The sequence below is a fragment of the Danio aesculapii genome, chromosome 8, assembly GCF_903798145.1.
Source record: "Danio aesculapii chromosome 8, fDanAes4.1, whole genome shotgun sequence".
Classification (NCBI taxonomy): domain Eukaryota; kingdom Metazoa; phylum Chordata; class Actinopteri; order Cypriniformes; family Danionidae; genus Danio; species Danio aesculapii.
Window position 1 is genome coordinate 8,723,267 of NC_079442.1, and position 14,343 is coordinate 8,737,609.

Sequence of the window (14,343 nt, forward strand, 5' to 3'; positions counted from 1 at the left end):
GTGTTACACACTACACGGAAGGGCATTTTCAAAAACCCATAGTATGGGCTCTTTAAATTGTTGCTGAACATACTTCATGGATGGTTTTAACTTTTTAACTCTCTTTATTTCCTTTACATCACAAAATGTTACTTTTATTCATGCAGGAAAGCATTTATTGTATATATTGTATTTGTTCATGAAGTCAGTAAAGAATAAAACCCATGAGATGTATATTTATCGATAGATTTATGCAGAAATAAAAATTTATTCATGTAAAAGAAGATGTTAGAAAATTTAAATCTTAAAATAAACCTTGCAAGTTTGTAAAGAAATATTTATTATTAACTAAAATGTACAGATTAAAAATGTCTCAATATATTGGATGTTTTGTAAATGTGGTTTTTATCTGCAAGTAACAGTAGTATTAGTAAAATCATTAAATTAAGCAATCACACTGGAAACTGTGCACGATTAAGAAAAATGCCAGTAGGGGCCAGCAAAGAGCCATGAATAAATGCTTACATTTTATAAGCATTCTCTACTATGCAAAGGACATATTTTAACCATTTATGCAGAATGAGCTCAGACTTAAATTAAAACTTTGTATAGTTTTATAATAGTATAAACAGGCATGAAAGCATAAGACTGAAAACCTTTTTACATCATCATTCCCTTTTCTTCCATATTTGAGCTGAAGCAAACATAATTACTAAACTAATCTCTTTAAAGTACACTATTTGATTACAAACAATATTACATGGAGATTCTCAAATACAAATCATGTAGTATGCTTGATGTTGTTTTTTGTTGTTTTCATTATTACTTTAAAAATACAAAAACAAAGAATTGATTATAAGGAGAATGTGTATGAAAGTTGTGTAATGAAGAGTGCATCAGTTGTCCAATCAGGTCTTCTTAAAGTAGCCATGGGGTAACATCAGTCCCACTGCTGTCAGTTTGGTACCAGGATCCTCCCTAACGATAACAAATTAATGACAAGATGAACAGAGTTAGATTGTTTCTGTGTGTTTGATTATAATCAGAGCTAAACTCTACCCAAATGTATCTGTTAATGTGATTCAAACTGATCATCTAAACTGACCTGTTGATTTCTTCTTGTAGTAAATGAGTCCAGCAATCGCTATGATGATTCCCAGCACCAGACCCGAGGCTCCTATGGCAAATTTATTCCTGTCAGACTCAGAGATATGTGGATCTGTGGGAAATGGAAATCATGATCTGTTAGTAAATTAAATAATTTTTATTCACATTTAGATTTGTTTTAGCCATGCAAGTCTGACAACTAAATATTTTCTGTGTTTTCAATTTGATCCCATATAAATGGTTCAAAGTCACAAAGGAAAGACAATGAAGTAATTTTCCCACTTACTCCATACTTTAGTAATAGGTTGAGTTGAGCTTGCATGCTCCACCACACATTGGATCTTCTCTCCAGATTTGGGAGTGTATTCCAGGTGAGAGTGAATCTGATAGTACCAGTTACCATTAGCCATCTCCATAGTGGAGGTCACATCTGAGGTCACCTCTTTACCGTCTCTCAGCCAGTACATTTTAATTTTTTTAGGGTAGAATTCATATGCACTGCACAGCAACATAGCTGGATGTTTGCCTTCAGCCTGCTTCACTGACTTGATTGTAACCTTCGGTAGTACTAAACAAGACAGAAAAATGCTCAGTAGCTTGCAGTGTTCTTATGTATTACACATATTTATCAATGCATGAGTGGTACATGTACGATACAAGAATTAATTAAATTGAATGAGCATCTGAGAAAATCCTCCATAATTATAAAGAGCGCACTTCCCTTAGCGTTTATTGTAATATATAATGACATTATATTTTTGTATTAAAAACCATGATGGGTCACTGATAACAGCCACATTGTTCAGACACTACCACAGCTGCAGATCTCTGTTTCATACATTTTGAGTATGTTTATTCTGAGCATATGGACATGCATGATAAAACATCTTTATTAAAGAGTAAAGATGAGAAAAGTCTGTGAGCTCACCTGCTTTATCACGGACAGCTGAGTCAAAGATCTGAGCATTATGTCTGCAAACTCTGTTCACTTCAGCTTTCAGTTGCTGCAGGTATGCCTGGTTTTTGTTAAAGTTCTCTGCAAATTTCACTCCTTGTTCAGTGTACCCCACAAACTCCCCCACAGAGCTGTTGTACTGAACATCCACAACTTTATTGAAGGAATATGATACAAGACACACCATATTACTGTAATCACTGGTGCTGTATATGCATTCGCCTATAATGTAGTCGTAATATCCATCAGCTAAAAAAAAAAACATAGAATTAGAACATCAGATGTTGTAATATTTTATGTCAGTCATAAAAATATATGTATTCATATTCATTTTACTATTACTTTGGTAGTAGCTTCTCTGTAGTTCTGTGCTACTATTATCTCATCCTACTCATATTGCTTACTAAAATATCCATATTTTGTCAAAGCAAACCAGCTGGATTAACAGCAGTATACATATAAAACATAAATCAAAAATCAATAATAAATTACATGTCTATATTTGCTTTACTTGCCTGTTCCAGTAAATGTCGTCAGCATCAGTATGGCAAGACATTTTTTTAGTAGATACATTTTGACAGTCTCTGAATCTGTCAAATGAAGAACTTTCTCTCAATGTCTTGTTCTTGTGGTGGATTTCTAAATAATCTGACCAATCAGGTTACTCTCACATAAGTGTTGCTAGGTGAAAAACGGCTTTCATTTTCCTGTTTTCACAAGGCAATTACTTTGAGTGCATTAATATATGTATTTATAACCATATCGGGTGAGTATAACAGTACATAAAAATGACAAAATGTAAGAATATTTAGTATTTGTTTTCTAAATAAGCACATCTGTTTAGTTTAGTTTAATTATATTTTTATAGAAACAGATCAAACAGTTCATAATTGTGTTACTGTTTGCAAACAATTTATTATGTAATATTTTTTGTAAATTCGAAATTACTGTTTTTTTTGTTTTGTTTTTTTTTTTGCTTTGTTTTTATTTTATTTGAAGTCTTAAAATGTGATTTTATTTGTCTATCAATATATTTCTATGCAAAATATTAAAATATTTTAAAATATTATTTTAGTTTAGTTTGTTATTTTATAACATTTTATATTTTATTTTGTTAATTTTATTGAAGTTTAGTATAATATTTTATTTTCAGTTTCATTTAATATTTTACTTTAATGTGATGTTTTATTTGATTTGATTGTACTTTATTTTGCTTAGCTTTGCTTTCCTTTTTATTTTATTTTATTTATTATTTTTATGTTATATTGTTTGAGTATTCTATTCATTTTATTTTATTATTTCAATTAGTTTTTGTTTAGTTTAGCTTAGTTTATTATTTTATGTTATACTTTTTTATTGAATTAATTAAAGTTTATTTATTTATTTTTTCATTTAGCTTAATATTTAACTTTATTTTGATGATTTATTTAATTTTACTTTATCTTGCTTTGATGTTTGTTTTATTTTATTTATTACTTTTATTTTATTCTTTCAATTTTGTTCAATATATATGTATATAATTATTGTATTTATTTTATAATTGTATTTTATTTTAGTTTAACTTAATGTTTTACTTTATTTTGATGTTTTATTTTTTATTGTTTTATTTTGTTTATTTTATTTTATTCAGTCAATATATTTATATTATTTTTTATAATTTTATAAATTTAGTTTATTATTGTATTTTAGTTTAGTTAAGTTTATTATTTCATTTTATTATTTTATTTAAGTTTAGTATATTATATTATTTAAGATTAGTTAAATATTTTACTTTATTTTGATGTTTGTTTATTTTACTTTATAGTGCTCTGTTTTATTTTACTATTTTATTAATTATTGTATTTTATTTATTTATTTTATTTTTACTATTTTACTTTATATTTTATTTTATTCTGTCAATATACTTTTATGTTTTATTATATGTTTGTTGATTTTATTTTATTATTTTATTTATTTATATTTGGTTTGGTTTATAAAACTTTTTTTCTTTGTTTTGTTTTATTTTGTCAGTCAATATATTTTTATTCAATCTTTTTTGCTTATTTTATTTATTTTATTATTGTACTTCAATATAGTTTATTATTTTAATATTTTACTTTTTTGGCTTTGTTTTATTTTTATTTATTTATTTATTTGTATTGATTTTATTATTTATTGGTTGATTACTTATTTTATTATTTATGTCTGTATAATATTTTTGTAAATTGTTTAAATGTTTTGTTTTATTTTAGTTTAAATTTTAATTAAAATTAGTGTCAGTCAATATATGTTCATTAAATTGTTTTATTATTTTATTTTATTGTTTTATTTGAGATTATTTTATTTTCTTAATTTTAATTTAGTTTATTCTATTTTAGTTTATTTTTATTATTTTATTTTAGTTTATTAATTTAATATTTTTTTGTTTATTTTATTTGAGAGTATTTTAATAATTTTATTTTAGTTTATTTTATATGTATTTTTTAAGCTTAATTTTATTTTGATGATTTATTTAATTTTACTTTATCTTGTTTTGATGTTTGTTTTTATTTATTTTATTTATTATTTTTATTTTATTCAGTCAATATATTTTTGATCAATATATATAAAATCTGTATGGTGTTTTTCTAAATTCTCTAAATGTTTTCTTTTATTTTAGTTTTGTTTAAAATAAAATTAAATATAGTTTTTTAAATAAATTTTTTGTTAAGCAATATATGTTTATTCAATATTTTTTATTATTCAATTTATTTTATTGTATTATTCATTCATTAATTTCCTTTTAGCCTTAGTCTCTTATTTTATCAGCGGTCGCCACAGAGGAATGAACCGCCAACTTATTCAGCATATGTTTTGTGCAGCGGATGCCCTTCCAGCCGCAATCCAGTACTGGGAAACACCCATGCACTCTATATTCACACACATACACTATGATCAATTTAGTTTATTCAATTCACCTGTACCGCATGTCCTTGGACTGGGGGAAACTGGAGCACCCAGAAGAAACCAACACAGGGAGAACACGCAAACTCCACAGAAATGCCAACTGGCCCAGCCGGGACTCGAAGCAGTGACATTTATGCTGTGAGGCGACAGTGCCAACCACTGAGCCACCATGCTGCCCCATGTTTTATTTTATTATATTTATTTTAGTTTGGTTGTTTACCAAAGCCTTGAATTATTTTTTGTCAGACAATATATTTTTATCTGATAATTTTATTTTTATACATTTTTTATTTTATATTTTCATACAAACCATTTTGTTTGTAACACAGCAACTCATTCATTTAAAATATGCTAAATAGATGTTGTTATTAATAATTAATTTATTAAAATTTCAAATAATCATGGCTAATCATTGCTTAAAGATTTGTTTGTAACATTTTTCACTGCCCACACAACTGTGACATTGTGATTGTGACATGTTAAAAGAAGTTTTTAATGACTAAAAACAAACACAATGGTTAGCTTTCAATGAATGATTTTATTTTTAAAGGTTTGATTATTTAGTATTAAACAACTGTGACCAAACCCCCCCAAAAAGTTTAACATCATTCATAGAAAGACTGAATAAAAGATCTTGCCGTGCCATCATTTAAAGTTGCATTATAAAACACACTCACATTAGCTGATATAAAATCCAATGAAAAACTTAAAAGATGATGAAAGCAAGTTTCAATGTAGCATACATTTCAAGACACTTTTGTTTTTGCCTATCATAAGATAAAGCCAGAAGACAAAATAAAGTGTAGAATTGTCAGAAGTCCCAAACATACAATATATCCAGAAACAAAAATGATTTAATGAAACAAATTAAATAGTGCATACGTGTGTTTGTGTGACTGTTTACGTCTGAGGACAAGTGAATTTAATGGCAAAAAAATATCAACAACCGTTTTGTGAAGATATTTTACGTGGCTTTACTAGTTGAAAATAAATGAAAAAAGGAACAGTTTTTGTCAGGATTAAGTATGTGTTAAAGAAAACATAGTTAATCTAACCTAAAAGCTATGGAACGTAAATGTCATAAGAAGTAAATATTCCCTTAACTGTATGAATGGCTAATCATTTGTTTGGTAACTTTCATTATCATTGTCACACACACACTCACACTGTCTTTTTCCTTCTACCATCATCTTATTGAATAAATGTGTAGTAAAAGAATATTGGATTGTTTGAAATTTCTATCTTTTATATTTAAATGAAAGAACAACTCGTATCCCACCAAATATGGTTTGGCATACATTTTGTTTTTTAGAGACAAAACACAAAATTTTACAGAAATTAAGGTAAGATATTGTCATATAGCAGTACACAGAATAAGAATTACAGAATAAGATTGTGTTCGTGTGTAAGAGCTGTCAGTTGCAGTTGTTTCCTTTAATGAGGAAGAAAGTTCCAGCAGCGACTCCCAGCAGCCCCAGAACCAGACCCACTCCACAGAACACTGCTGGACCAACACTGGGCAGCTCAGTGTCCACCTCTGTAGGAAACATACAAGAACATGATAAAGGAAATGTCACAGATGTTAAAACAATCTCTAGGCCAGATCGATATAAGATCTAGCTCCAGATTTCACATGCTCTTTTTTCAGGAATTAGGAGATTGAGCCAGCAATTCTAAAACATAAACCTGGATAACAGTATTTAGGAATAAATGAACTATTTTCTATCACTATAGGAGACAGAAGAGGAAGAGTATGAGAAATAAGTATTAACGATAAAGAAAGAGCAGAGTTTATTGAATAATTTGAGTTGCATACATATATTTCAATGTTTATACTTCATCTGACCAGCAAAAATCTAACAAGAAAAACCAAAATTACTGTTTTACAATGTCACTCAGTGATGATACAAATCCTAAACATTGAGACATTGTTATATCTATAAATCATTAAAACAAGAAACCCTTTTTCTATGATTCTAAAAAAAATAATAAAACAAAAACATAATTTACAAAAGGAAAATGGTTACTAATCAGTCTACTAATGAATTATTAAATAAGATAATATACTATGTGTGACTAATGATTATTAATGATCATATGATTTCATGAAATAATTGAACGAATAGATTAAATATTAATTGAAGAATATAAAAAATACAGTACAAATGAATGAATGCTTGCTGAAGCAACACGCAAATTTTGTGAAACAGGATCCTTAAATCCTTTGTTAGAATCTATGAGTTATCTTATTTTTCCTGTAAAATGACATGGAAATATTACTCATCAACAACATAATGGAAAAGTTATCTGTTTTATCCGTCTTTCAGTTTATTTCAGATTTTTTTCCCAAGATATAACAGTTGAATAATGTCTAAAGAATCTTGCCAATCAATTTCTGCAGTGTTGCTACCTTATATGATCAACTAATCTTTTTTTAAAGATGTCTTGTTTGTTCTTAAGTAATGCACAACATTAGTAAAATAAAACTTTGTCTCACCCCATGTTTTAGTGTTGGGTTGGCCTTGAATGGATCTGTGGTTCACTGTGCAGCTGTAAATGTCTCCTTCAGCAGGTGTGAACTTCAGAGCAGAGAACATATTGAAGGTGCCATCACTGTTTCTGTGGTACTGGCTTAAACTAATGTCCTCCGTAACAATCTCATTGTTTTTTGTCCAGGAGACATTGACAGGTGGAGGGAAGAATCCAGTCACATGACAGATGAGTGTGTTTTTTACATCCAGAACCACTTCATCTTCTGAATAGATGGATGTCACAGGAGGGTCTGTAACACATAAATCCTGAATGTAAAGCACATTTTATTTCTGTGCATGTTTGTCTTAGACTAGAAGAGATATCCTGCAGCCTAGATCAAATTCTTGATTAAATTAGGTGAAATGCTTGTTCAATTGATCGAGTAAGATTATTTTTCTATCTTATATATTCATTGTGTGAAAATACAGTAAATATAAGCAATGTGCATATGTTACCTAGTTGCTCTTCTGGGGAGTTGTATGCCTTAATGTATGTGGCTAAATTTTGTTTGCAGACCTCCATTTGAGCAACACTATTCTCATAACCTCCAGGATTGCTGATAGGATCTGCAAAGTCAGGCTGTGTCACTACTCCTTCTTTTCTAATGAAGTCTGAATGGAACAGCTCCTCTCCATCAAATCCCATCAAATACTCTTTCTCTGTATCAGAACATCCCACAAACTGAAAATCCCTGTGCTCAGCTGAAACAGATAAAACAACAAAATATTAATTAAAATGGATGAAATGATGAACTACCATTAACACATAATCAGTATAGTTATAGTATTTACAAACACCTACAAATGACATAAGAGTCAACCTTAGAGTTCTCTTTATGTTTAAAGTCAGAAATAAACATCTAAAATAAAATATACATGTACAATGTTATTTAATAAAAATTTTAATAGCTTAGACTTTATAAAGGAGATGTAAATTTACTCAGCAAATGTTTAGTCTTACCTTGAGCCCTATTACTCACAATAACAGTGAATATCAGCACAAAACCAATCAGATCCATAGTTCAATAAATGGAGACTGAAGCAAACTCCAAATCAAATAAACTGTACTGGAGTGAATAATAGAGTCTCTGATCTCTGGTCATGTAGAATCACAGCATCCAATCAGAAACTGAGCTCCAATATGACATCACTGTATCTAGGTAAAATTATCTTCTTTATAAGACTTGTGTGCACTCTAAACCCAAACTGTTGACTTTAGTTTAGAAAACTGTGTGGAAGCCCATTGCATCAAATTAAGTAGTTTGTACACAAGATGAAACTAAAACTCTAGTTGAATAAACAGCCTTACTTACTACTAAGTCGTTTGACTTTATTTCCGTCAGACATCTACCCAAGTCTAACTAATAGTTACATTTTTATTGAAAATACACGTTTTTAGACGTGGTTGCTTAACTTGCTCTCAAAAAATATGTGGTATTGCTTAGTGTTGGCATTGCTTTATTTGTTCTTTTGTCAACAGGTTCCTCAAAGCAGAATAAAATTGCATTTGAGTAACAATGTTTATTTAAATAAATTTAAGTTCATTACATGAAGCTAATGCAATGTTGATTAGTTGAGTCAATGTAAAAAAAAAATATTTAGTTTTAATGTATTAAGTTACTGTAATTAGGCTGAATTATTCCTAAATTTATGCACAAAAAACAATTAGTGTAGTTTATGACTTTCATGTTTGATTTCCTTTTGAACCACTGAGATCAAATCACTTTCTTCACTGCTAGCGTTTCCAATAAAGTCGCCAGCATTGTAAGCATGAGCTGCTCTTCTGCACACTGGTAACCTCAAAACATAAAATCTATAAAAAATAAACTCTTCTAAATCTCCAAACTAAGTGACCATTAAACTCTTACAGGTCTTTCTTTTAAAACAGCTAAAATGACCTATCATTATTATAAAATTATAAGCAAAGCACCCTGGAAACTACATATCTTCAAAGAAATGAAACATGGTTATTGGTCCAAAGAATTTTGCTGTTTTCATTTTAAATAACATTATAAAATAAAACACATAGCATATACATGTTTAAATAAATAAATAAGTGGGCAGATAAATAAAGCAATAAATAAACTTAATTTAATTAAAAGAGTTGCCTTAATATTAAATGTTGGCAAAACCATTATTTTTATTTTTTTTTCTAAAAGTTAACATTACAGAACAGCATCAAAAAATAAAACATTTTTTAAATAAATTAATAAATACATAAGAAAATATACAAATAAATAAAACAAATACATAAAAAAGAGAAGATACAAAATAAAACAATGAAATTTTTTTTAAATGTGTTGAGTTGTGTTAATACTAAATGTTGATATTACTTTTATTACTATTTATTAATATTTTTATTAAGTGTTTTTAAGGTAAAAATACAGAACAACATCATAAAATTAAATCACACATAGCAAATACTTAAAAAAAATAAATCAGAAATCATAACATCTAAAAATAAAAAATACAAAAACAAAACAAACTATAGCATGTAAAAATAAACAACCTTGTAAATAAAAACACACAGACATCAACAATTAGGGCCCTATCATACACCCGGCGCAAGGCGCCACGCAAATGTTGTTTGCTAGTTTCAGCTTGGCGCAAGAGTCATTTTGACGTTTTGCGCCACGCTGTTTAAATAGCAAATGCATTTGCGCTCATATGTGCGTCCATAGGCATTCTGGTCTAAAAAAGGAGGCGTGTTAAGGCGCATTGATGGCGCGTTGCTATTTTGAAGAACTAAAATAGACTGTTCAATAGACCAGATCAAAGCTGGTCTAAAGTCCAGCGCAGAGCGCCTCGCTTACACACTGCTTAATACAGACAGGATGTACAACAATACGCAAATATCTTTACATATGAAAAAGAATTAAAGGATTAAAATATTACAAAAATTATTATTTTCTAGCCTACATAAATATAAAACCATACTTTCATGCCTTCTTCATCTCAGGGGTTTTTTCAGTTTATTTATTACAATTTGCTTTTGTTTAATGTTATTATTAGTAGCAGTATTATTTATTATATGCATATTTATATTTGATTTATTAAAAACAAGCTTAGATTTGCCGACCTGTCAGGTTTTAGACCATATGTGGCACAGCATGTGTATTTGGATATAACTCAGTTTTTTGACCACACTTCGTTATTACTAGGCTTGGGCCGTATCCAAATTTTGATACCGTCAAACCTCGGTATCCGGTATTACCGTGCATAATAAAAAAATTATGATGTAAATCTCAGACAGCGTCACCAAACTGTTGGCTTGTGCCTAAACCATTCAGAAACTGAATACTGTATATGCGACATTAGGTTTGCGGTCACCTGTTTGTCTTGTTCGTATTAGAGATCTGCGTGGGATGCTCTCTCTTATTCACACACACACACACACACACACACACACACACACACACACACACACACACACACACACACACACATAGAGAGCACCAAGCGACACACAGCATCACGCTCTTTCTCACTCTCATTCACACACATACACACACACACACACACATAAACAGCATCCACGTGGATGCGCGCAAGCTCGATCGGGGGCGATATTGTTAGACCGCACGCCCACTACCGTTCAAATTACAGCAGAGTTTCCGACCGCACCAGCGCTTTATTCAGAAATCTATTCCCGCACCGCAAGAAATCTGTTCGGGTCCTGGGGCTCCCGCGGTTCAGCAGCGGGAATGCAGACCTCTAGTTCGCATTTACCACGTCTCCCTTCACCTTCGGTCGAAACTGGAAATACTGCCAAACTGCAGAGGTTGTGTTCTTTTTCGAGACCAGGTCACTTGGTGCGCGACCTGCCATCTTACCTCACCTATCTCTTCCTCCTCCACACTGTCCCGTGATGACAATCACACATACACATTTTTAGGCATTAAATAAATAATATTTAATACTTGTCTTCTATATAAGTGCATTGTTTTTTATGATGGTATAATGGTATTGAAACTGACACCGTAGATATTTTTAGATCCCGCGGTATACCATATTACCGTATTACCGCACAAGCCTAGTTATTACTGTTCATTTATTCGTTTGCTGGATATTAGAACTGAATTTAGAAATAGTTTTGAAACAAATCTTTGCGCTTAACAAACAAAATTAATTATGTATAAACTAATAGATATCTGTGCGTACAACACGTTTCCCTATCCACGAAAGAGAGTGAAAGTGAAAGTAAACAATGAGGAGGCTCATTCTTGCACTGTAGATGCTTTGTTTAACTGTTTTCTCGCTAGTGAAGCGTTCAGTTTTTCTACTTACAAAGTCCACCATGTTAATAGCAAATGCGCCATGGTGGGACGCAACTGACTCTTAAAGGGAATGGGAGATGAGACTCTGATTGGTTTATTCTCATAACACATTCTCATGTTAGACCATGCGCCGTGGCGCAAAGTGGATTTTTCCGTCCCTAAAATAGCAAAAGTGGATTCTGACACACGCCCTTAATGCATTTGCGCCCTGCACTTTGGACTTTGTGCATGGATCGTCAGAATAGAGCCCTTAGTCTTTGAATCTCAACAATGGTGACAATCAAAAAATTCTAATAAAATAAACATCAATACAGAACAATCAACTGAAATATTACATTCCAAGAACAACATAAAATAAAGGCAAAGAAAGAAATTGTAAGAGCATTAAGCTTCATAATTATTATTTTTTTTGTGTGTGTGTGTTGCAATGCGAGATGGGAGTTTTCTACTATGTTTGCACCCAGCATGCATTGCAGCATGAATGAATTATACAGTTTTTCTTTTCTTTTTCTTTTTTTTTTTTTTTCAAACATGGTTGAGGTTTACATCCTGATCCTTGATGTCTGTGTGTCTGAAATGTTAAACGTGTTTCTGGTAATCTCAAGGTTTTGGACATGAAACTCTAATTATTAATTAAAAATTATCAGTCCTTATTAATTATTTGTTTACTCTCCATGGAAAGCGGTTGCATTATCCCAGACAACCCACAATAAATAAGTACTTAACTATTTTTTTTTTACTATCCTTAAAAAGACTAGAAGTTCTTGTAACCGATGACTTTCAGAAACACAGTTATAACAAACATCAAGGTCAAGGATCGAGCCCAACTAAAGCAACCTCTGATCTCCACAATGGTGAGGTCAATTTTCAATAAAAAATATAAACCTCTGTTCATTATCAAATATTCTTGCAGATATGACAGAAATGAAGTCAAACTGTAATCAGTGAAGCTGCTAATGCTGTTATTTATTTGAGTTGTTTAATCCTCAGTTTTAATTCAGTTGGTTTGGTGTGAGGCTGTGTCTGTAGTTTTATTTCTGATTCTTTCCTTCAGTGATTGTGCTTGTCTACAGCAGCTGTTCATCAGTGTCTGAATTCACTCCTTTCTGGTCATTCACTTGTATGACAAAACAAAAGGTTATATCTGTCACAGTTATTTTGTTCAGCTAGTAATCATTTAACAAGTTGTCACTGTAGGTTGTGATCACAGACATATAATACTGTATATAAATACTCTATAAAAATGTATATTTGCTTGCTTAATCTTTCAGATTTATGAAGAAAATGTTCACAGTATTTTCCCACAAAACAGGAGTCGTTTATTCAGATTTTGATAAAGTGGGTGGGTGCCATACAGCAGGTGATTATTATAATGTTATATGTGCATTATTATTAGGCCATCTTACTAATTTCTACACTTTTGTTACATCAGATCTCACATCAAATCAGAGATGAGACGATATGTTGTCCTCTGTTGCTGGTCTAGGAAGAGCTCATCCAGGAGTACAATGTGTGTCTTAAACCGTTTCAGATATGTAATATAAAACTGCATCTTATATTTTTGCATTTTTTACAATAAAAGAAATATGGCTCAATCACTACATTGTTGAATGCACTTTTCCTTGTATAAACATGGTTTGTTTTTATGAAGTTATTTCTTTTCTACACCAGTATACATTTTGAAAACACCCTGTCTTTTATTAGTCAAAATTCATTAATTCATTTTGGCTTAGTCCCTTTAATCAGGGGTCGCCACGGCTGAATGAACCACCAACTTATCCAGCATATGTTTTACGCAGCGGATGCCCTTCCAGCAGCAACCCAACACTGGGAAACACCCATACACTCCTGCATTCACACTTATACACTATGGCCAGTTTAGCTTATTCACTTCACCTATAGCGCATGTCTTTGGACTTGTGGGGGAAACCAAAGCACCCAGAGGAACCCACATAAACATGGGGAGAACATGCAAACTCCACACAGCAATGCCAACTGACCCAACCGGAGCTCGAACCAGCGACCTTCCTGCTGTGAGGCGATCGTGCTACCCACTGCGCCCCTTGACGCCCTTAGTCAAAATACTTAAGTTTATGTTATAGTCAGTCAACACAGTCTCAAACATTTTAGAGAATTACCGTTCACAGAGATGCATATGGTTTATTTAAATAAAAGCTATTGTAAGGAAACCTTAAAACAAATGTATAATTGCATAATTTCATATTAATGAATTTAATGTTTATTTTACTGTGTGTGAGACTGCGGATGCACAGAAAATTGCTGTCTGCCAGTGGGAAAACCAGCTATGTGGAATTCAGCATTGTCTTGGAGGATGACCAAGTCATGGCTGGTTTGGAAAATCTATTAAAGCTTTTCTAAATGTACTGGTTTTCTGTTATACAATACACACATTCTGTCAGATTTTGTTTAATATGTAAGTATTCCTACAAAAGGAAGTTTGTGTATGTTAATAATGTCTGAATTTCTTGCATGGCATGGATAAATCACTTAAAACTGCTGTCAATTTTTGAATCGGTTTGTTTAACAAGTCGAGTGTACCATTTTGTTA

The 14,343-nt window shown here is 31.1% G+C and overlaps 2 protein-coding genes across 2 annotated transcripts; both read right to left on the minus strand.

Moving 5' to 3' along the window:
* Positions 1–302: 302 nt before the first annotated feature.
* Positions 303–6,153, minus strand: LOC130234014 (H-2 class II histocompatibility antigen, E-B beta chain). The gene is made up of 5 exons (XM_056464294.1): positions 6,132–6,153; positions 2,015–2,290; positions 1,373–1,654; positions 1,085–1,198; positions 303–957 (listed from the first exon to the last, which is right to left on the minus strand). The coding sequence occupies exons 1-5, from the start codon at positions 6,151–6,153 to the stop codon at positions 935–937; spliced, it is 717 nt and encodes a 238-aa protein (XP_056320269.1). The 3' UTR covers positions 303–934.
* Positions 6,154–6,191: 38 nt separating this feature from the next.
* On the minus strand, positions 6,192–8,564 carry si:busm1-266f07.2 (uncharacterized protein LOC368878 homolog). Its single transcript, XM_056463124.1, has 4 exons — positions 8,459–8,564; positions 7,954–8,199; positions 7,464–7,748; positions 6,192–6,503 (listed from the first exon to the last, which is right to left on the minus strand). The coding sequence occupies exons 1-4, from the start codon at positions 8,514–8,516 to the stop codon at positions 6,382–6,384; spliced, it is 711 nt and encodes a 236-aa protein (XP_056319099.1). The 5' UTR covers positions 8,517–8,564; the 3' UTR covers positions 6,192–6,381.
* Positions 8,565–14,343: the final 5,779 nt, after the last annotated feature.